This window comes from Montipora capricornis, chromosome 3 (assembly GCF_036669925.1).
Source record: "Montipora capricornis isolate CH-2021 chromosome 3, ASM3666992v2, whole genome shotgun sequence".
In the NCBI taxonomy this organism is placed as follows: Eukaryota; Metazoa; Cnidaria; class Anthozoa; order Scleractinia; family Acroporidae; genus Montipora; species Montipora capricornis.
In genome coordinates this window covers 74107364-74131753 of record NC_090885.1, presented here as the reverse complement: position 1 = coordinate 74131753, position 24390 = coordinate 74107364, and the positions used below count along the sequence as shown (strand labels likewise).

The window sequence follows — 24390 nt, the reverse complement described above, 5'->3', positions numbered from 1 at the left end:
ATAAATTAACTTTAGGTAGTATGTTCTTGCAATGCGTGTTTTAGCTTTGCTAATAGTAGTATTGACTTTGTTATGACATGCTTAGTTTTGGCGAATTCTACGTGCGCTGTTAACCTTTTGGAGGAATCTGGTACTCTGGTTTCCCATCCGGCTTCAGGCGGGGATTGTGTAAGCTAGCACAACTGCCATACGACTCCAACATTTGGTGCCGTTATTGCGCGCCTATATGTACAGAATATACGTCATTTTGTGAGCATAATTTCGGAAATCAGGAGCATAGTTTGGGAATTCTGGCATAATTTTGGCATAATTTGGCAAAATTTCGAGCACTGCTAGTATGCTAATATGCCGCTTTTAGGAGTACAATCCGCCAAGGCCTACTAACATGGCGCTTTATTCAATAATTGTCAAATGAGTTGCGTTTTGTCTTAAAGGAGATTCAAGTTATCTTTGTTTAATATGTAGCTCTAATAGTACACGATATCGTTTTGGTACCGTATATCATTATAGTGCCATTGTAGATGTGTTAGGTAAACAGCCCCCTGAGAAGACATGTGGTTAATAGTAAAATAGTTAACCCAAAAGATGAAGAAAATAAAAGGGGATCGAGAAACATTGGCTTCGAGGCTAACATGTTGATCATTTTCAAGTTCCTTAACAACTTCTTTTTCACCACAATATCAATTATCTCTGAGCGTCTGACAAAAATTCACTGAAGTTAAACACTGTCCGGCGTGGTTAGTATTTGGATGGGAGACGTCAAAATATACGACTTGCTGTCAGAAACACAGGACCGAAAATTCTATTTTAACGTTCAAAATGCGAACTAAGCGAGGTGCAGATTTTGTTAGCCTGCCTTATGCAAAACAAGTATTGATGCAAAAGTAAATGAATATTGATAAACAGTTTTTAGGAATAGCAGAAGGAAATTTTCAGGAAGTTTCGATCGAGAATAAAATATTTTTCCATCAGCAACAAAATTTGAGACATGAAAACAACTTAAATTTTGAACTGAGAATATAAAAAGTTGCCATCAGCGAAAAAAATGTCCGGAGATTTTTGTTAAGTTCAATTTTTCGATTGCAGTTTTGGCTGCACAAGTGTAAATCGTAAAATCGAAAGTGACATCGAATTCAGCGGGCGCCGTGATCAAGTTACATCTGAGTCAAAATGATGGCAAGACACCGGGTTTTGTTTTTGTTAATTTGTTTTTTTTTCTTTCAAGTGTAAAGATTGACAGGAAAAGTGCGAATTCAACACAAAGATCACAATCGCCAAACTGCATATTTTGTTTCTGGAAAGTCAAACATTTACTCTCTTTGACGAGGTTATTTATCACCAGGTAATACCATCGTTTTGGAAATAGCAGCTGCTTTATTATTCTTAAGCGTCACAAATTCTTGCCGATTTTGGGGCTCATTTTGTTGAAACTAAAGCACGCTTCCAACAGATCTGTTTATTTTCGTGATTTATGCACGCTCTGCGGACTTACACTCTTACAACCCGGTGACATGGTGTGTAGTGCACTGTGTAAGTGCACTACCACAAAAACGAACGAAGCAATTTACACAAAACCTTTAAATATTGGGGTAACTAAAATACCAAACGTAATAAAAACCAAAATTGCAGGTGTTCTGGGAGATATTTGGGGCGGATCCAGGGGAGGTTCGGTCGAACCCCAAAACCAGAAGGTAAAACATTTAAACAGTTGCAGTCTCTGAAAAAAAACTTGAGTGGACAATCAATCGCTCACACAAAGCTTGTTTGAAACAGCTAAAAAAAGGGGTGATTTTATAGATATTAAACCACCTACAGCCAAGTCTTAAAAAATTCAGTGGAAATCATATTTCCGTGATCTTAATTGTAAAATCTCCCGTGAGGGGAACTCCGTGTACGCAACCTTAAACGTCCGCTCCGACCCCCTTCCCTTCATCTGAAGCCTGGATCCGCCGTAAGAAGGACTAGACAGCTCTTTGTCGAAGTTTCAAGCGTAACTCATGCAATTTTAAACATCTCTCCATTAAAAAAACGAAACAAACACCATTAAAATAAAAGCATTTGTTCATTTTCTGGAAAATTCTGTGATTTTGTTAACAACGCTCCGTTTATATACACGTGTACCAAAGAAAAAGGTTACGATAAAAGGGAGATTAAATGTATCCTACAGAGAAATTTTCTAGGTATCGCAGAAAAAAAACAAATAGAAAGGTTGTTTTTCAATAGCTCATAGCCGTGGGCAGTGTAAGGGTCTTTTTTAAAATGGAGACGTTTGTGGAGAATGATGAAACTTTGAGATAAATACATTTGCAAACGCTATTGATCCAGTCGGTTTGTGTCCTTATGGCATTTTAAAGAAGTCAACTTTGATATCGCTTTGCAGCAACCATAACTACGAACTGTTTCACATCAGACCCTACACGGCTCAGTTGGTCAGTGGTCTTCTCAGTCGACACACACCCTGCTGTCATAGTTACCTTGGAGAAGAGATAGCGGAGGCCAATTTTGCTCCAATGGAATCGGTTGGAAGAATTCCTGAATAGAAACGAAAAAGTAAGAACAAAACTAAGCCCATAAGTAGTCAATCAGGCTTACGCAAGTTAACTAAGTATGAAAAATAGACCAGTCGTAAGCAGTTTTGACTTGCTCATGCAAACGTGTTTTCCTGCCGAGCATCGGCTGCACGAATATGCGTTGCGTTCTGATCGGCTCATTTGGTAACCCGCGTCTATATCCATTGTTAAGTGTTTTTTTTATAAACGTCTGCCGTTAACTAAGTCCAACTTAGTGTGCAAGCTGAGCGTGGTTAAACTTAAAACTGGGTGTTAACTTACGCTGTTTCGATGTTCTGTCTTTTGATGATTTTAAACCCTGTAAATGCGTGGGTTTTCGCAACCATGATTTTCTTTCGTCCTGAAACAAAACAAAATCAATCATTCCACATCAATGATCCAGTTTGTTTTAGTGTGAACTTTTCCTCATAATTTAAAAAAACAGATTCATTATATTCATTTATTTTGGGTCTGTGAATTTAGCCAAAGTATCCACTTTGGAAGCATAAAAATTTAAATACCTCCCATAAGATGTCAGTCTTTTTCTCTTTCACTCGGTTGTTATTTAAGTTAACTACTTCCCCACCGATGCAGCACCACAGTTTCTTTAGAAACTAACCCCTTCATTCATTTGTTATTTAAGTTTGTTCATAGCTAATTGTTTATTTATTTTTTACAGTTTTACGTATAACCGATACTTACCTTTCTGGATTTTAAGGTGGAACCTAAACTTTCTCCCCTTATAACGCTTCTCGCTTTATTAACAGTCCCTGTAAAATCCCTTTGTAAATGGTCTTCATGAGCGCCATTATTGAAAAAAATCAGGTGCTTGGTAGAGTCGGAGAGTATCTGACCGGTTAATTCTTCTTCATTCTGTTCATTATCTAATGAGCCTCGCTCCATGATTTTCAATGAATGAATTTCAAATTCTAAATCGTCTTTAATCATGCTTGTCATTCTAAATTCTCTTTGAAGTTTCTCGTACTTCATTTTCATTTCTTCAAGTTCCTTCTCTAGGTCATCTTTCTCAAGAAGCGCAACATCCAATGCATTCCGCAGTTCAGCTCGTTCTTGTTTTACTGAAACTAGAAGCGTAGCCGCTGCTTTGCGATCGAGTGCTGTCTCTTGGATATTATCATTCATAGACAACTTCAACTTTAACGCCGCTAAGCCATTCTGGAGATCAGCTATAGTTTCTTTTAAAATATAAGCTTCTTCTTGGAGAGCAAAGTTTTCAGCTGTCAATTCTCTTAGCTCAAAACAAATATCGCCCTCCATCTTTCTGTTCCAGTCATTTATTCTAGGGGAGAAAGCGCCTTCTTCGTTTGCGTCGCAGTTATGTTGCTCATCCGATTTAGCTAAAAGTTTTAACTTGTTCTTTAACCTAAGCTGTTCCTCATCCAATGTAACCAGTTGTTGTACGTAATATTCTATTTCCTCCAAGCGAATTTTGTCAGCGTTCGTGTCTTCAAGATCTTTTTTCAGCTGAGCTTTCTCGGTTTCTAACAGATGGATCTTATTTTCGAACAATTTTGTTTGATCTAAACTTTTCTCTTCAACCTCACCACCAACCAGAGAACTCTCCGTAAGGAATGGTTTCCCGGGGATATCATCTTTTAATGCGCATGTCTCATTTTTCGCTTCACCCTCTAAACTCAGTATCTTCTCTTCCAAGGCAAATTTTTCCTTGTAGATAACCAGCAGCTTTTCTTGCAAGTCAATGATTCGCTCTTTGGCTTCCCCGAGCTCTACCTCCAACCTCAAAGTTTCGTCATAGTAGCTAAAGGAATTTCGTCGTGGTCGTAAATTCTGTGGAGACACTCGCACCGTCGACAGCTCGGCCTCGAGTTTCGTGCTGTCTTCGCGAAGGGATGACAACTGTGTTCCGAGATTTTTAGTCTGTATGTTAGACAGCGTGAGTTCAGCTTTGAGTCTGACAAGCTGCTCCTTTGCGCGTGTTAACTCGGAGTTCAATCTGTTATTCTTCTTGTTTGTCGAACGCGTTCCGCTGCCGTTATGTGAAGGTAGCCTTTGTCTTGAGATAACTTCGCTTCTGTTATTTTGTGCATATTTTAAGGCAGGCAATCCTTGCAGGCATCTTAAACTATTAATCTCCTTTATCATCTTATCTCTCTCTATCTCGTACCCGTTTGCATACTGCTGAAGTTCCTTGCAATCTTCCATTGCATTTGTCAATTCTCTCTCCTTGAGCTGCAGTTGGCTCTTCTTCTCCTCTTCACACTGCTCAGTTTTCTCTTGCAGTTTTTTCTTGAAGATGAGGTTTTCCTCCTTCGCCAGTGCTACTTCTCGTTCAACTTTCTCTACTTTTTGGCGCAGTGTTTCTTCTTGTGTTGTTTTATCTTTTTCAAGCGCTTCTCTTGCTTGCTTCTCTTGATGAGCCTCAAATTTCAGAATTTCAATCTCTTCTTTGAGTTTCGCGTTCTTAGAGGTACACTGAAGTAACTGCTGGTCCAATTCATAGCATCTTTCCGTCATTTTCCTACTTTCCTCTTCAAATGTTTTAACCGTTTCTTTTAAAACTTCTCTAGACCTGCTGTAATCCTCACAGCTTTTTGCCAGTGTGGCATACTCGCCCCGAAGCATCTCTAACTCATTTTGAAGACCAACATTCTCTTGCTGAATAGTAAGTAGGTGAAGAAGTTGTTCCCTAACAACAGTTGCTAAGTTGACCTTCGCTGCAAGACCATTTTCGCCGACGTTTTCGCTCAGGCAATCCGAGTTGTCCTCTCTGTTTCGTTCCAGTCCCTTCATGAGCTCTTCTTTATTCATTTGAAGCTTAGATATAACTTTGTTTTGCTCATAAACTATGATTTCCAAGCGGTCGCTTCCGACCCCATGGCCAGACTCTTCATTTTTTGGAAACATGCCAGTTTCCTCCGCCAAACGACCACTTTCTTCCACATGCGATTCATTTTCGTTTTCCCCGTTGATTGACAACGCAGTCAACTCTTTGGCAAAACTCGTCTTCTCTTCGTTAATTCTGCGTCTGATGTTATCAAGCTCTGTTTTCAAGCGGGCGTTCTCAATCACCACAAGAGACCATTCTTCGCCAAGACGTTCGTTAATAACTGCTTTCAACGAGGAAATATCAACTGAATCGTTCGTCTGAGCAGCCCAGGCAGCCTTTTCCAAAGAAAAAGAAGAATCTTCTTGAAGCGATGACAAAATTTCCTGACATATTTCATTGTCTTGAAACTTGAAAGGAGACAATTCACTGCAACCGGTATCCCTGGAGTCCGTTTGTACGTAATTTCTGCTTTGATGGATCTCGTTTTCTGTTCTATTCTCCTCCTGCAATGGAAGAAAAGGAAATCTTTATCATTGCAATCTACCATCAACCGCAGGATGGGCCAGAAAAAGAATTGAGGAAGGCAAGGAGTGAAACCAGCTCTGACCCTCTCTCTCCCACTCTCTCTCTCTCTCTTTCCTTCATACAGCGCTGTGCGTGGCGGTATGTGACAGAAAGAGAGATCTCAGACTGCAACTGTGCAGCAAGAGCAGTTAAGAGCATGATTGGGATATACGAGTTGGCCTTCGATTTCTTTTGAGCACGCCAAGGACACGCCCGTTACACCAGACCCCACCCACTTTGGAGCAAGGTCAAACTTGATTCACTTCCACAGAAAAGGGGAAAAGTGATGGCGTAGCGGTGATAGCAAGCCTCCCACCCGTTGTGTCCCGGGTTCGATTCCGGGCTCGTGGACGTTTGTTGTTGGTTCTCTACTCTGCTCTGAGAGGTTTTTCTCCGGGGTCTCCGATTTTCCTCTCTCCTCAAAAACCAATGATTTCTAAATTCCAATTCGATCGGATTCATGACCTCCCCGAAAACCACTTTCGAGTGAATGGAGCTTCCTGGGTAAATGTCATTAATCATTATAATAATTCTTATAAAACAATATTAACATCTGTAAATCATCAAAACGGATAACTGAATCGAAATTTTTGGGTTCGAAGACCAATAAACCAAGTTTAAGGCGCTACGGCAGTGCCTCGTGCAGGAAAATCTTTGCTGACGTTATTCTTTACTTTATGTCTTGTTAACATAAACCGAGTTGCCTCCGCGACTTGGTATTTTATGGTCATCGAAATATTAGCTATTAAAACTGGCAAACTGTCTGGTGGCAAAAGCATTAAGAAGGCCATACATTCTTTGAAATATTGTATCTTTTAACCAAAGTTGCAGAAAGATTACCTGATGTATCCGGCTCATATTTTCACGGATCGCAGATTATGCAATGTACTTTGAATAAAAAGTGATGATTTTTGTAAATTGATAAAAATACGATACGAGTTTCCATTCTTTATCAGTTTACGAACAGTAACAAAGCATTTTCAAAATGTGTGACAGTTTCCTTACAAAACGGTAAGTCAATCGATAGCAGATTTCTCATTTTTTCCCATGCGTTCCCGAAGTGCAGGGTCTAATAGAGCCATAACACGACTTAGCATTTTTTAGTTTATTGAGTATATTATCATTATACAGTATCGCAAAATAAATGAGTTACAATGTGTTTACAAAAGAGAGGCAAATGTACAAACAATATGAAAGGCCAGGGTACAATTATGGAAGAAAGTTACGGGTAACTCAACACTGGACAACTTCTGGGGAAAACTGTAATTGCCCTGAGCGGGATTTGAACCCACGCCCCCCTGATCACTAGTCGGGTGTGATGACCACTACACTATCAGGACAACCATGGCTGATTGATCACTTAATGTGTGGCATTTACGTGGGACTCCCTAAGGGTCAGTTTTTCTATGTGATAACGCTGGATCAACATGTGATTTACAGGCAGACAAGGGTAATTAATGTAAAGAGTCAGTTAAGTAGAACCCTTGAGCCAACAACGTATCACCCCCAGGAGGATCGCCAATGGATTCACAGTCCATGGATTCACAGCATGGTTGTCCTGATAGTGTAGTGGTCATCACACCCGACTAGTGATCAGGGGGACGCGGGTTCAAATCCCGCTCAGGGCAATTACAGTTTTCCCCAGAAGTTGTTCAGTGTTGAGTTTCCCGTAACTTTCTCTCAATTTCTCCTCATCGTGGACTGTGAATCCACTACTTAACTGACAATTCAGCAAATAAAATCACTAATTTAACTAGTAATAGTTTTCAGTACATCTGCCCCCGCCTAACATAGTATGAAAGGCAGGTGAGGTACTTTTAAATTATATGCTGAACATGTCGCTCCTGTTTCCGATTCAGTTGCGTCTGACAAATCGTCGCCCCTGTTTCTGATTTGTGTCCGGACAAGATCAATTTCTGAGCCAGGCAACTCGATTTGCATCAGATCTGCTTCAATATTTGACTTTTCAATCGCTAACCCGAACAACACTTTGCTTCTCCTTGCGCGGTCGCGTAGAACAATACCAATACCAATACCACTTGCGCGCCCGTTTAAGCAATAGAGAGCTTTAGATTCTACGACGAGGACGAGAACGAGTACGAAATTTGACTGTCCGTTTTTACCGAAAGTACTTAGAAGATTTATAACCCGGACGATTAATCTTACTCTTTGTTAGCAGTGTAGGTTGCTCAGTTATTCTTACTGCTGGTAACTGAGCCTTTTTTCTGATCGAAAAATTCCAAAACTGCTACCGTGTTGTTGACTTGTTGTGACATGACAACATTTTTGCAAAACCTCGTACTAAAATGACGACGGTATCACGTTTTTCCCGCCAAAATGACTCTGGTTTGCGCGCGCTCACTATTGTTCTATGAGAAAATCTCGTAGTCGTAGTCGTTCTCGTCCTAGAATCTAAAGCTCTCACCGCGCCCGGTTGAACAAATCGAGATTGATCCCCTCTCAATATCTACCAATTTATACATTTACCCTTTTTACGCGGGGACTTCTAGGTTGCCTCCTCGGGTTTTGGCGGGGGCAAAAATCTATAACTCTAAAATTATTAAAACTTACAATTACTCGCGTGCATGCCCTAGCTTGTGTGAAATGCTTTCATAGTGGGCCGCCATCAGCAATCTTTTTCAGTAGTTAAATTGACCTAAATACATACAGCTTCGCGTCTTGTATCCAATCTGGAACAACCAGCTGACTTTAAGACCACATTATACGATGTTCTTGGGTATATTACTCGAAGGGAACGTTTTTGGATCTTCTCATGTTCTTCCGATAGATAAGAAGGTAGAGAGTAGTGCTATACTGCACAACAATATTCTTGGACGGAACGAATTAGAGATATAAACAGATAGATATTAACTCATCCAGGAAATTTCCCCCTCGTTTCAATGAACGGAGTGTATGTAGGTAATTTTGATGCTTGACGCCAAGGGACACATATAAACAATATGACCGACAAAAGGCAACTGACTTTCACGATGGCGTCATTTGACTACAACTACCAAAATAAAGTTTGGTTTTCTTTTCTTGTTTAAATTTTTTATTCCCATTGGGGTAAAAATAACAATAGCTCTAATAAGCACGACACAAGCAAAACCTGAAGTATTCTGGTACTTGTAGTGAAATGGTGTCAGCATGCAAATGTCCTAATATGGCGTTTGTCCTCTTAAAATTGGAACTCTCGTTTAGTTATGCTCAGTTCTTGTGACTGCCCAAAGCTTGACATTAAGAATCACACAAAACCACCGAAGAACTTGTCAGAAGATTAGGAATAAATATGCACGAAAAACAAAAAACAGCGAAACGTCTAACACTTCCAACCGATTACACCGAAGGATCTGATTGCACGACATTCTTCATAATAATTCCCTGTCCCCTTCTGAAAACTTGTTCACGATTCGGCGATGAAATCCCTTCTCAATAAAAAAGTTAAATTAAAAGAACAAACGACTTTATTAACATTATTTAAACGATATCAGAAAAACCCTTAGAACCAAAATGCATTACAATCAATTCCCCAAGGCTAAGAGAAAAAGAAACTATAAAGTCCATGTTAAGTTAGTCCCTTACGTGCCCACCCCTACAATCCTGATGAAAAACTAAAACTGTTTTGAACTTTAACACAAATATATGCATCTAATCTGTAACATGAAATCCACAGGGAGGAAGGGAGCACTTAGCTTCCAAAGGTGGCCCGATTCGATTCCCGAACTCTACGTCATATATACATGTGGGTAAAGCTGCTTGGATTTCTACTCTGCTGCGGAAAGATTTTTCTCCGGGTTCTTCGCTTTTCCTCCTTCACTGAACAAACTACAATTTGTTTCACTTTAATTTGATTTAATCTTATGTGATCTGATTCGATTTACGCGGTCTCGCCGATTAGTAGGGTACTGTCTTGTGCTCAGCAAGTTGAACTTGAGACTACTGACAAGTGATTATCGTTATTATGATTCAGTTTATTACTTATATCCTGCAACACTTATCAACAGGTTGTCTTGTTCAATGCCATGTTTACTTTTCTCTTCTCTTTCGCACCAAATGGCAGTTTCTGGTCAGTTACCGTTCCTTGATGGGAAAAGTATTTGTTTGCCTGATTTACGGTCCTCAACATAAAATTTTGCTCCATGCAATAACACTTGTGTCGCGAAACATGGTATTACATCCCTTGGCAATTTCTTCATCTGTGGTCCGTCCCCAAAAGTTTGATCCATTATGGGGAGCCCATCATACGGAGCTTTTATCTACACTTATTCCTTGAGTCAACTCTTTCCCGAGTATATTGATTTTAGATCGGCTTTTTCCCGCGAAAAGTGATATATTTCCAAGGCGAAACGCGACAAAAAATTCCAGCGTGATGTGTGTTTGCTGGGTTATATGACGTAAAACAATAACATTGTCATAGCGCTGCTTTGACTGGGCTTATAACCTCGAAAACCCCACGAGAGGCGTTTCATTATTAATAATTCTTCTCGAGAAAGGGTTGACCTCAAGGCCTAGTATGAAAGATAGAAGCTCCATTTGATGGGCTCCTTCGTGAAAAACTTCGGCAAGTGTCAAAAAGTAGACAAGAGAAAGGACGTGTCAACTCACAAAGACTTTTAACTCTAATCGTCTGGTCGCGTAGAACCAAAACACTCTTGTCGGAAACAATGAAACGTCAACCAAACCACAAGAGAAGACGCGAGGACCATGCGAGAACCATGCGTTCGGAAGGCTCCTCTGAGACATGAGGAGATCAAGAACTGTTGCTCAATAATTGCACAAGCATCCAAGGACAGAAATTGACAGCGCCAGCTGATAAGAAGGTCTTTGAAGGATTGAAGAGCTCTTAATGCATCTATGCACAACTGAAAACTGAAGTGAAGACGAAAGCGACGGACAGGAGGTGTGAACAAAAATGTAGGTCCGCAATACGAATCGAACACCAAAGTCTCTGTTTATCCTGGATTTTTGTAATGTACTGGTTTGCGAGTCCTTAACTTCATATAGTCCCAAAATGTTCTTGACGGACCCTGACAAATTGATAACACTCCGTTGGAGTTAAAGCATTTCCAACACATTGCGGCAGTTCATAATAAAGCGAAAAGTCAACTGACCAAATTTTTCTTCAGTGCGAGTTGAGAGTCAAAAACATTCTACTTGAGCAAATATTACTTCACGTTTTCTGGAAGTTGCAAACAAGTCATGTCAGAAAAGAATGGGGCTTTGTTGATGCTGCAAAGCTGTCTGTCAGTTTCCTTGTCATCATTTTGTTGTGGCTTCCATTTTGTTAGTCGTTGCCATACCATCAATCTTAACGTATGTCTTTTTATGTCGCGTTCTGTATCCTATCTGTGCCTGCACGTCAATTTGTCGTCTCGCATGCAGATTCTTAGTTAGCGAAGAACTGGTAGGCTACAATCTAAAACGTCAGCACTCTTACTTGTTTGGCTATAAGTCCATTATCACATTCTAAACAACGGTTCTTGATGAAAGCATTGATACAGAACATAACGCCGACATCATGGTACCATATGGCAAAACAACGTCAGGTTAAAATATTGACATAAAATTATACACATCTGAAAACGAAAGGAGCACTAAATAAAAACACTGTGGATGTCAGTGCGATTTCTTTATTTAGCAGTCTACCATTCTCGTCACCAGAGCCTCGGATCGACCCAAGACTCTGGGAAACTCTATGTAGGAGAACATGCGCCGTAGGGCTATTTGAACCTTACGGTACCTGCTCACTCCTCGTGCTAACATGAACGCACCAATTAGAGACGCTTTTGATTGTTCTTCACGAAAACCAATGAGAAGACACTTTGCTTCAGGGTTCCCCAGCGCTCTTCTCTCCCTCAGTCAAGAGAAGAGCTCTGGGGTCGAGATCGAGCAGTCTACGTAACCGATCACACGCATGCGTACCGAAAATATTAAAATCAAGAGAAAGGGAGAAAACAGTATTCACCATTTCACATGCGACTCACCTTCACAGGTGTTAGCTCGCTCCGAAATTGTTCCTTCTTTTCCTCGTCATCGTGTTGCTGGTTTTCAGTATCTTCCACCGATGTTGAAGTTTGAACCAAAATAGTTTCAGGATTTGCGCTGTTGTATGTTTGAAGTTCTTGTTGGTTGTTTCTTTCACTGATCATGTTGTGAAGTTGAAAAACGGACGACAAATCATCTTCCAATTGCTCTTTGCCTTTCTTTACCATGGTTAAAATTACGGAGGTTTCGCCTAGTTTCCCATTCAGGTTCTCGGCTTCGTTTTTCAAAATCTGAATTTGTTTTCGCAGAGTTTCGTTTTCGTCTTCCAGCACATTTTTCTGCTTCTGAATGTCATGGCAACGCCTCGCAATGATGCCATTTTCCAAAACCAAAATTGTGTTTTGAAGTGCCTTGTCTATGATCACGTGACTATGACAGTGATCAAGGAGAGAAAGGGCTCTTGCCGCATTAGGTAGATCTTCACTGTTCTGTGCACCTAAAAACACATAAAAACTATAATGACGCAAAACAAGCTCATCGTATCTCTCAAGATTGGAGAAATCATTGTCTATTCATTTCTAACCAATGAAGTTCCGCGTGGATTTAAGCAAAAATGTCAAGCTGTTACTCAAGAAGCCCAGTCCTTTATGAAATCAATCAAATCAATGAATATTTAACAAATAGATTCCATGTTGCCGTGCGTCTGTTCAGTAATAGATCACAGATGACGTCAAAATGTGGTAAGAACAAAAAAGTGGCACACGAGGCGATAGCCGAGTGTGTCACTGATGTTCTTACCACATTTTAACGTCTTCTGTGATCTATTACTGAACAGACATGGAATCTATTTGTTTTATATAATAAAGAATTAAACTTTATTCGCATAAAAGCTGATGGTGGCGTCAATCGTGCGTCTGTCCTCTAATAGATCATAGGTAAGAACCAATCAAAATGCGAGAATAACTGGGTTATTATATAAACGCGTATTGCGAGCAAACATTACACATCAATCTTTTTCACCTTCCCCAGTTGTATCAAGCGCCACGGAGACACATTCGTCTCTTGCGCAAGAGGACAGGGGGAGGTTGCATATTGTACTGGCCAAGAGGATATGAAAATTTTCATAAGTAAAGTTATACTATACACAACAACAAATACTGAAACAAAATTTACAGTATTTTATCGTCAGCCTTTTAAACAGCAGTTTTGTCATGAAAACAATGTAAATGGTTACAAAGCTACTGTTTTCATTACCACACTCACCCAGAACAGCTTCTCTTCGCTGCGCAAAGTCTTGAATCATTTCATAGACGACTTTCTTGTTGTCTTTGCATAAATCATTGCTCTCAGAATCAAATTCAAATGCTTTCTTCAAGAAATCCAAAGCCCTGGCATCTGCACTGTTTTTAAGCGAAACCAGATTCTCTCGGAGGATGGAATACTCGTCATTTTCTTGAAGCTTCTCTGCTTTTGCCGGAATATGAACTTCATCCCGTGACTCACAGGTTGTGTCGTGACACAGTGACGAAGCAACCACCTTATCATCGTCCGTTTTATTAGCCATGTATAATGACAAATCTTCAGAATTACACAACGATAACTCTTGCTCAAACAAATGTTCAGACCCAAGCAGGAGTCGAAGACTTTCAGACGTTTCCAGCATTTTTTCACCCTTGGAATTCATTATGTTAACATATCCTTTGAAGAGTTCCAGAAGAAGATCTGAATTTTCAAGAATCTTGGTTTTGATCGACGCCGAGGTAACACCGGTTTTCAGTTCCGGAGAATCAGGAAACTCGTCGAATGAAAGCTCCTTGACCGCGTAAAAAAGATGCATAGAAATTAAGTCCATAAGCAAGGCGCTCTTACTTCGAAACATGTCTTCTTGCAATCTGCATTTGGTGATTTCTATTTCGCCCTGCAGAGTCTCCTTCTGCTCTTTCTCGTTTGCAAAAACGGACTTTAAACTTTCCATGTCGCTCTGTAAACTTGATTGCTGTGAGTTAACAAAGAAAAACAATGTCTTCAAAATCCTTGTTTACAAAATTACACATGCTATTATCATGACAGTGAGGCAAGCGACTAAAGTGGTGGAGAAGAAGCCTGGTAAATCCAGATTTTTTGAAAGACCTTCCACGCTCTTTAAATTCGCTGTTATTAATTAGTGTAATTATCATTTCAAGCTCAAATTACCACATACAGCTGTAACCGCAGATCAAACAGAGGACAATTTTTCATTTATTCTCTGTCGTAATTTCACTTGTTATGGGGTATAACAAATACTCGTCAATAACCAGCTCCTACATGACTTGATAAGTCAACCACAGACCAGTGCATGTGTGCAGTGCAATCGCAGTGCCTCCCCTTTTTTACTACTTTGCAATACCTTAAGTTGCTTATCCTTATATTCTCTATTTAAGTGCTCTCTGTTAGCCAGCGGCATTAGTTTTGGAATGTCAAAGAGTGAACAATATATTACCTGATTCTCGTACAGACTCTTCACAGACGCTAAAGCTCTCTCTGCTTCAGCCATGGTGTTTGCTACTGTTGCCTCTGCTTCGTGTTTCATTTTCTCGAGTCTGTTCTCGTACGACCGTTTCAACTCCTCCAGATCTTTATCTGTTATAAAAAGGACAAGGATGTTTGCTTTCTCCTCAGTGGCATCAAGGTTTTTTACAATATTTCAGTTCAATTGCAACACTAGAAATCACAAGCTTAAGCACAGACGTTTTCCAGCAACGGACGGCACCCGGGAACCGCTTTCCCTTTTAACTTGTCTTGATACCACCACAAGTGTTTCGCCCCCAGGTGAATGTCTACACTATTAACGACTGACACACCCCTGTGAAGCTACTGCCAAAAATCCAAAAGATACAATTCGTTTTGCTGTCTGTCGCTTAACCCTTTTGCTCATAGTACTGGTGGTCTGACTCTTTCACCTTTGGAAGTCAGACTGGCGTAGTGCAAATCAACCACTCCTCCCACCGTAGGTGGATAGAGTTTCAGTTGATCTCGACCAGACTAAACTGAAGCTTCTCCTGTCCCCCTCGCCCGATCAAAACCGTCTCCTGCTAATTACATCTGGTTATGATGCTGTGCTGCAGGAGAGCAGAGACCTTTGTAGTGAATGATTTGAGCCGTACATGTCGCAATTCAGGCCATTGCAACAAGAAAGGGTAAATGGCAGGGCTAGATTAGCAATTCTGAACGCGTTTATTCAGTCATTCATCTCTGACAAAGCAAATAGTTTATAGTTACATAACTAAATAGAGCAATAGAGAACGTTTTGCGTGTTTCCATAGCCTCATCTAAACACAAGGGGGAGTTGGGAGAATTCGAGACAGTTATTCAAACCCGAGACGCAGTCGAGGGTTTGCATAACTGTCTAGAATTCTCCCAACTCCCCCGTGTGTTTAGATGAGGCTATGGAAACACGGAAAAAGTCCTCTATTGCTTTTAAAAATATATATCTGTCAAAGATAATTCGACAAATGAAGGAAAATGCTATTTTTTTTACTTCTTGATTGAAACAGATTTTCTTGATACACGCTCATATTTTTACCAGCCAATCAAAACGCGCGTTTGACAATACATAACCAATCAAAATTCGTGTAATGTCACAGCCGTGTTTCCATACTCTCATCTAGACACAGCTATTGACCAATGAGAGTGCGGGTACTATCCTAATTATTTTATAAAAAGCAATGGTAAAGAAATAACTAACAAGTTTATAAGTATGATAATAGTAACAAAAAAAGTTCCAATGTTCAGTAGTAGTAAAAGCACTAGCATAATTTGAATTAATTTTAATTCTATGATTGTACAATCATGACTCATAATTTACATCGATGACACAATGTGAATTCACATTGATACGATAATGAAATAATTTCTCATTATCCCTTTGGTTGGCTGGCTAGCGCCGGACGATTTTACAAGTCGATGGGGGACCCATGAGAGAGGAAGGGCTAGGAGCATTCTTGTTATATCTATTAAAACAAGCGAAATAGAGCAGAACGCACCTTTCAGATCAACAACTTTGGATAAATCCTCACTGAGCTTCTTGTAATCGACCTAAGACAAAAATATCATTTACAAGAGTACTCCAGCAGGTCCAAACAAGTGATTTCTGTGTTAACTTGCACCTTGACTTCACGGCGAGTCTAAGCGAAAGATGAGATGCCACAAGCAGACCACGTCCAAAATTCAGTCTGATTTCAATCAGCATATGGCATATGGGCCATTTCCGAATTCATGTCTGCCTCCTCTTTAAAGCGAGTCTAAGTGCGAAATTTTTGTGATAGCTATTAGTTCTACTTTACATATGAATGAAAACTAATTTTCCTTAGTATAAAAACTTCGCAGTTAGACTCGCTTTGAAGAGGCGGCAAACAAAACCTCGGAAATGGACTATTGGCCTACTTGACGCTACGGTTAAGCCCTGTGTGCTCGGGTTACTTTACTATTGGCATGAGTGATCGATTGGAAAGCCCCATTTTCTTTAGTTTTGTTTTTTTGTTTTTGTATTTCTTTTGTAGATTTTATTCCTCAAGTTTACCACAGTGCTTTCGCTCTTGTTAATGGTGCCACCTTTCTGTAACGACAGGCAAGCAAACTTTCCGCTACCACGACAAATTCGCCCTTGTAGTTTGACGTGTTTAAAAAAAAAAGCGATAAAGTGAACTTAGGATTGAAGGAAGGAAAAAACCACACCGTTGAAAAAATACTTGAGAAGTTGTACGGACAGTGACAAAGAAAGCTTTAAGAACTGTAAGAACTTGAACAAATAGCATAAAGATACGACTTAAAATGTTGAAAACCTGTCCCAAAAATGAAAGGAGACTTGTCAAAAAAATTCCCTCACCTCAACATTGACATAAGCTGTGTTGGTTATCTTCATGGCGCGCGAACCAAAATATAACGAACTTTTGGTTTCACTAACATCTGACATGGTAGGTGACACACACACCTTGAACAGAAGAGAAAATAACCGGTTGGAATCGGCTGTTTTGGGGGCTGTTTACACGATGGGAGGAAGATCCAAGCACTGGGAAGACCTTACAAGGTCGATCATCCCAGTGACATATGTTTTCTGTGTTTAGTGACAAGTTGTACTCAGCCGTACTGCTAGGCTACTGAGCTTCCTCCCGATACGACCATTTCAGCTCAAACATAGGAAGATTACAGTACTATGTAAACTAGCACTGTGTGAAATACGTACGCTCAGAATAGAGTGGTTTCAAATGTGTATCGTAAAACCAAACCAAAGTAATAACTTTGGCCAATCAAAACGGACGGAGACAATTCAGTAAACCAATCAAAACTCGAAGCCATTACACGTAGCCGACACAAAACGCGGGAAAATGTGCACGCACGAGCCACGATTGGTTTTGGTTTCACTTCTGATTGGTTGAAAAAGTGGAGCGAGAACTTTGAGCCAATCACTGAGTGAAGTAATGCAAAACCAAAGTAATTCGCTAATTACTTTTGACACTCAATTGAAAACCGCTCTATCATTGCACAATGTGGGAGGCGCGGTGGCCTCATGGTCAGTATGCTCGACTGCGGATCGAGTGGTCCGGGTTCGGGTCCTGGCCGGGGACATTGTGTTGTGTTCTTGGGCAAGACATACTACAAGTATGCTACACATGCGCGATGAATGTTTCTTTTGTTACTGCATCTTTGTGTTACCCTTATCTTTGCCGCTGCGTGCGCCAGTTCGCTCTCGTGTGCATGCGCTGAAACTAAGAAGAGAGCTGTCCAGCTCTTAACATACCACTAAGCTCGTTTTGCAGTTTCCGCCTAAACTCTCTTGAAGCAATCTTGTCAACGTAGAATTCCGAAAAGGCACATGTGTCTTCTTTCCTTCAGCCAGTGCTTGGATAACATTTCTGATAAAAAAATGATCACAACTTCTTCGTTAATAAGGGCGGTGCCTCGCATGAATCCTTGTGCCATGTTTACAGAAGCCATATTGGATCAATTTTCTTTCTTGCTTCTTCTTTGTATTCAAAATGTGTTTAAAAAATCCGTCGGTGGACAGCACACATGCATTAATTTGTAAGCTACAACAGTCAGTGAACAAGGTAATGACCAAAATGCAGATTATGAAAGTAATGTCTGAAGAACGTCCTCACCCTAATTCGAGCAGGGAAGAGTTTATATGCTGTGCTTCACACAACCTTTCGCCCTCTGCCATTGTTTTCTTTAGCCTCTCACTTCCAGCCAAGTCACACCTAAAATTCCAGAAGTTGATACGTGCATATTTTCAAAACATGGTTCAGCGTCATTTTTGACGTAAATTCACCGCAAAATGGAATATATTTGTTTCAGAAAATATTTACTCACAGGTATATTCGTCCCCGAATGAGAACATCATCATTAAATGCAACCATTTTTGCCAACGAGTCATCTTCCGGGTCTGCTCCCTAAGAAAGTAACAATTCATTTATTTTTCCTCTTTCCATGAACAATGGTCTCTCTAGTTGGCTACGAGCCTGATCTAACTGCCTGGCGTACGGGACCCTGGTGCTGTTGAATTAAACCTGTATATATTCAGCTAGCTCGAAGAGCGTGAGAATCCCCGTAAAGTCGTGCGCGTTAATTGGGTTTAGTTTTGCTTCCTATTGGTTGAAAAACCGGCAAGAATTTTCTTGAGCTGATAACCACGAGTGACAACCAATGAAAGCAATCGCTCCAAAACGGTTTCCTAACCTTGCCTACCTCTTCTTCCGTCACGTTGACTTCTGCATCACCTTCCAGATCCTGCAAGCAAAAGAGAGCGTAACGACTATTTCAAATATCACTGCCTTTCTATCATCGCCGTTGATTTAATTGGTATAAGGGGACTGTTGTTATTGCGCATACGTTCCGCGCATCTCGAGATTCTCGGATTTCCTATGGGTGGTGCTTATTAATACAGGCATATTTTTGCGCGGTTTAAAACCATACGGAGAAAACAGAACTTAGCAAGTAATCTTGGTATCCAAAAAGAAAATTAGGGGGTAACCACGCATTTTTGAGATAATGAAGCTTCAATTTGGAAAAGAACACCATGAATCTCTTTGTATTTTAAACCTTTTTACAAATTTTGTTGATTAATTATCTTCGAAAAATGCGTGGTTATCCCCAATTTTCTTTTTGGATTTCAATAACACTTGTTAAGATCTGCTTTTCCCGCATATTCAGTAAAACGCGCAAAAATACCTTTGAATAAGTAGGCACGGTCCTTAAAGCGCATTAAAAGTAGGTGCTATATATATGAACATGACAGCATTAGTTAAAAAGAAACTGAACAATTGGAAGGAGACGAAAGAAGCTGGAGTTGAATTCGGGACAAATGAAGACTTCAGCGGCATTTGGACGCGAAGCACCAGCAAGCAAAACAAGTACCCTAAGCACGGGGTCAAGACGCGCCTTCACAATGCGAACTGAAGTATTCATTATTTCTTACTTCGCTGCTTTTATCGTCGCCGGCAGCTGTCATTCCTTCTTTAGGATCTCGCTCCTTGTTTGATGCTGAATGAGGAAAAAAATGAAGAAAATTTCTTAGTTGATGTGTAAATGACCAAAAAAGGAACGAACGAACGAATCAACCAACTTTATTCAAGTGTCAACTGAATTTTTACAATGACTGCAAAATTCTCGCGCGCTCATTGGTTAATTTTTATTGTCAATAAGCGGACAGAAACATAAATTTATAATTTATGCGAGGATGACGTGATATTGCTTGCGTCAGATTGAAGTTTCTCGCATTTTTGTCTCGCGTTCTTCTCGTGTTTTGACTTAATTTTGACCCCTCTGCCTTTTTGTTATTGTAAAAAGCAAATTGATGTCAGTTTTTCATGCGTCTGTCCTGTTATTGACAATGAATTGGATCCACAGTTACTTTGACAATGTTATGACGAAATTCATGATCAATAACAGGACAGACGCATGAAAAACTGACATCAATTTGTTAAGTAGCGCTGGGGCACTAATTGGGGACACCGCTGTACAGAAATCACATCAAATCATCTCATATCAAATCGTAGTTGGGTTTTGGGGAGAGGGGAATACCGGAGTACCTGGAGAATAAACCTCTCGGAGAAGAGTAGAGAAGTACCAAACTCAACCCACATGTGACGCCAAGTCTGGGAATCGAACCCGAGCCATAGAGGCGGTAGCCGGGCAAGTGCTCTCGCCACTGCGCCAAAGGGTGCGGGAATTCCTTGAGCGTCATAACAATTTGTTTCCTTTTTGCAAAGTGAATGCACGTATACAACGTTACTGTCGTGAGATGATGCACAGCTAGCTCTTTTTAACAAATTAAATTAACGCTCTTTTTTCCCTAGGTTTGATATAGACGTGCAGTATTACACAGCATATTCACACCCGATCTTAGGCCTCTTGACTAACCTCCTTTGCTGTTTCCGTCTGTTTGAGCCTTGGTTTTATTTAATGTCCTTTCGATAGTCAGCTGACAAACAGAATGAGACCTGAGTAAAAACAATAAAGACAGGCTTACATTTGAGTCTAGAATTGAGTTAATGGCATAAGGTCAAAACCTTTCCAGCGAGACCAACTCGAGACGCGGGCGGCAACCGGAAGAGAGCATTTCGCATGCCAGGGCAATGAAGTCTCTCAGATTTTTATACTAATCATCTCTAATGGAGCCTGAAAGATACTTAGCAATGTAAATGTGGTTGTGTGAAGACAAGTTAAAAAGGAAAAAAACGCACGTGCTTAAGCTTCCTATTAAACACGACCACGGACGGTAACCGAAAGTGAAGTGTTTTCCTTTTTAGACGTACGACAATACCAAACTTATATTGCTAAATATCATGCAGAGACGATTAGTCTAAAAATGTAGGAGAGACCACGGTCCTGGCACGCAACATGTTTACTTCCGGTTTCCGTCCTTAGCTCAAAAGTGTCCGGTCTTTTAAGCTCCCAAATAGAAGCAAGGTTACCGTAGTGTATGAAAGGGAAGGATATTGCAAGTGGACATGAAGAAAATTCAAGAGCAATAATTATGATCAAAATTACGATTACAAGAAAACTATTACGATAACAAGAAAAATCTACTTGAGATCGCTTTGATAATGCACCTGAATTAAACTCGGAACTACCCTATTCTGATTAACATTTCGTACGAGATAAACTAAGAATAAAGCCAGGATCCGAGCCAGGATTCTTCGAGCCAGGATCCGAGCCAAGATCCGAACCAGGGTCCGAGCTAGGATCCGAGCCAGGATTCGAGCCAGGATCCGAGCTGGGATCCGAGCCAGGATTCGAGACCTAACGTAACCTAACCGAGACCTGCCCTAACCCTAACTAGACCTAACTAGACTAGAACCAACATAAATAGACCTAACCCAACCGATTCGAGACCTAACCTAACCGAGAGATTCGAGAATAAATAGCGGAGTAAGCTCATCTTAGCTCGAATCCTGGCTGGAATCCTGGCTCGGATCCTAGCGCGAATCCTGGCTCGGTTCCTACAATGTAGCTCGAATCCTGGCTCGAAGTTACTTTTGCACTGACTTTGCTTCTTCTCTTCTATGGTTTTCCCTCTTTAGAAAAACCATAATTTCATTGACTTCAAATGCTTCAAAAAATTTTTCTTTTCATTTTAATGAAGGCCGGCTAACTTTTTATTCGAAGGACTTTGCAACTTGACTCATTCAGCATAAAACGAATTTAAAGCCATCTCTCCAGATATAAAGAAGACTGTATGATGAATAGCATGTGACGGAAAAGAATTGATCCTAACCTGCTTGAGTTCCTGTTCATTTTCGTTTCCGCGAAAACTAGCCGCTTCCTTCCAACCACTAAAAGACTCAAAACTTCTGCTGGACTTCGAACAACGAATTCTGAAAGATTTTCCACGTAGACACCTGGAAATCAACGAACAATCATTAATTTCAAAGCACCGATAAAAAGAGTGTTAAGTATTTATGAGTCAATGAGTCATGGGTCAATGAGTCAACAAGTTAGTGCAGTTAATTAAAATGAAAGCTAAAATTTCAGAGAGTGCTTAGGCCTAATCATTGAAACGAGGGCTTAGGCTTAATCAACAAATTATTGCTATATTGACTGTGAGTCTCATTGACTCATGACTCATGACTCACTGACTCATTGACTCATTTGACTCATAAAACATGCGTTCTCCGATAAAAACTGGCATGGCGTCTCTGAAATACATGCATCGTTCCGGTTTCTATGGGCCTTTGAAAAAATCCCTCTGGCACCCTGGATATTTACAGATGCGACAAACAACGAAATGATTACCACAAGACAGTCATTGAAATAATTATCGTCTTAATTTAATACCTTTGACAGGATGTTCCCTGAGGCTCAGTTCCACCTTGTTGGTAGAATTAAGTAAATCGTAGATTTTCTCCTGGTAAATTTGCAAGTATGACATAGTCACCTGTAAATTCAGAAAATACCGGTTCGTTAATTTAAACGGACAGACGAGGGAGATTTGTCACTAATATTCGTGACGTGTCACTTCAGCAGACACAAAGCTGCGTAAATTACCACCGCGATAAATCCTAGAGAAATTCATAATTACACTAAAGACTGCAAATGAAATGAATTTGGAAGTTTTTCATTAGGGTAAAGATGCTTCTCAAGCTTAAAAGTGTCTCACCAGTGTTCGAACAATTACATTGTCTTTTTTCAGAGTACGAGCTTACCTTGTAGTCATGCAAGTCGTCTTGTGTAATTTTCTTGAAGCACCTTTCAATCACACCAGCCGTAATACCATCAGGGGCCATAAGGGTGTGCGTTTTACCTACAACAATGGACAGCGTGGCAACAGAGAGAAAGAAGCATCTGTGGCATCATACTTAATAAAAGGAGATAACTTTCTTTGGTTTATGTTTTTGTTCACTGTTTCGGCCCTGATCATGACAAACCACACCCTTTTTCTAAGTGACAACCAATCAAAACAACCAAGGACAAAAGATTGCGCTTGGTCACAGTCAAGCTAACATGAAGAGCGATGTCACTGTTCTCGTTTTTTAAGTTTCCAGAGTTTCATAACCAGGCCATCTATATGAACTATGGGGGCATTATTAACACATGTCAAGTTTTGCCTCAGGGAGTGGCTGTTGGGTGACCCCCCCTTAGGCTAAATTGTGAAAGACCATCTTGTTAGGAATTTCTGTAACACAATATTCAAGACTTATCTCCTAATCCGGTAAATTTTAACGTGTCAAAAACAGAATGTAAAGAACTCAATTTCTTCATTCTCTTTATAACTGAATTAGCACAATAATGATCCATTATTGATAAAAAAAACCATTGAGTTTGATCACCCAATGGGATTGGCCATTATTAATAAGATACTGACGGCTGGTGCTTGATGCAGAGAAAAGGGTAGGTCCACTAGAGTTTATATGAGAGGGTCAGGGATGCTTCCCCATATTTTCACTCTAATATAAGCAAAGACTACTTCTAAATAAAACTTAAACAACCAGATGTCATTATTACCTGAGCCTGTTTGTCCATAGGCCATTAGTGTCCCATTGAAGCCATTTAGAGCAGCATTCACAAGAGGACGACTTATGGTGCGACACACCTAAAAACAGATCAACAGTGAAAAAAAACCAGCCCCGAAAGCTAAAGCAAAAGTTTATTTTTAGGGCTGCATGACCAGCAGTGGTAAGAGTTACAAGCTTTTTGTTGTTTCTCTACTCTGCTCTGACAGCCTTGTCTCTGGGTAACCTGGTTTACCCCTCTTACACAGGGGTTTCAATAATAGCCAGTTTCCAGCGATTTACATGTACTACAGCCTATGGGACGTCTTACCACAGTCTGTTCGACCTGCAAACAGGCTCTTGTGTTTGGGTTTGCGATGTGATCCCAGCCGCCTACTTCACCCCCACCAGCCACTTATGAAGAAATTTATTGAAACCCCTGCTTACACAAGACTAGCGTTTGATTTGACCTGCTTTAATTAAAAATATAATATAGTATGTCTCACTAGTCATCGTTGCAAAGCACAGCAACGACGCAGCTCAACAAGGTTGAACCGAAAGCATACTATGGTGCCTCTGGCAGCTGCTATATGGTCCATGTGTGACCTTGGAGCACAGCTTAGAGCCAGCTGGAACCAGCTGTATGCTAGTTTCTTTTTAATTGATTTAAATTACAGTCTCCCCATTTTCAAAGCACTTTTGCTTAGCTAGATAAGTTTGAGACACTAACATCACAACCATCATCACTGTGGGTCCTTTGCGTTCATTCCCTAGGGTGTATTCAGTCACCTTTCACAGTTAAAGGGGTTATGTCATGCAAAATTATGTAATTTTATGACACCCAAAATGCCTAAAAAGTAGAATAAAACATTGCAATAACCACTTATTGCAATTTTCATGATTCTGCGGAATTCATCTTCAAGCGCTAACGGCCAAACTGCGTTTTGGCTTCTATCAATCAAACTTCCAATGCCAACCCCAGATGAAGAAATCAATGGATGCATGACACACCCAC

At 40.3% G+C, this 24390-nt stretch overlaps 1 protein-coding gene and 2 non-coding genes across 4 annotated transcripts in view; 1 reads left to right on the top strand and 2 right to left on the bottom strand.

Annotated features, from left to right (window-relative positions):
- The window catches only part of LOC138044054 (uncharacterized), a 35462-nt gene that overhangs the window by 3313 nt on the left and 7759 nt on the right, over positions 1-24390 (bottom strand). The window contains exons 5-22 of one of the 2 annotated variants that reach the window (XM_068890658.1): positions 23389-23476; positions 22590-22687; positions 22222-22321; positions 21662-21785; positions 20305-20384; positions 19361-19425; positions 18622-18672; positions 18256-18335; positions 18045-18143; positions 17684-17798; positions 16772-16876; positions 15930-15981; positions 14387-14526; positions 13171-13903; positions 11907-12403; positions 3252-5861; positions 2832-2910; positions 2475-2532 (exon numbers count right to left, since the gene is read on the bottom strand). In XM_068890658.1, the coding sequence (XP_068746759.1) occupies positions 2475-2532; positions 2832-2910; positions 3252-5861; positions 11907-12403; positions 13171-13903; positions 14387-14526; positions 15930-15981; positions 16772-16876; positions 17684-17798; positions 18045-18143; positions 18256-18335; positions 18622-18672; positions 19361-19425; positions 20305-20384; positions 21662-21785; positions 22222-22321; positions 22590-22687; positions 23389-23476 (5174 nt within the window). The remainder of the gene's footprint in view (positions 1-2474; positions 2533-2831; positions 2911-3251; positions 5862-11906; positions 12404-13170; positions 13904-14386; positions 14527-15929; positions 15982-16771; positions 16877-17683; positions 17799-18044; positions 18144-18255; positions 18336-18621; positions 18673-19360; positions 19426-20304; positions 20385-21661; positions 21786-22221; positions 22322-22589; positions 22688-23388; positions 23477-24390) is intronic. The other variant, XM_068890659.1, reaches the window with a different exon arrangement.
- On the bottom strand, positions 7190-7262 carry Trnat-agu (transfer RNA threonine (anticodon AGU)). The gene has a single exon. It is a non-coding gene; the product is annotated as a tRNA-Thr (tRNA).
- Positions 7478-7550, top strand: Trnat-agu (transfer RNA threonine (anticodon AGU)). The gene has a single exon. It is a non-coding gene; the product is annotated as a tRNA-Thr (tRNA).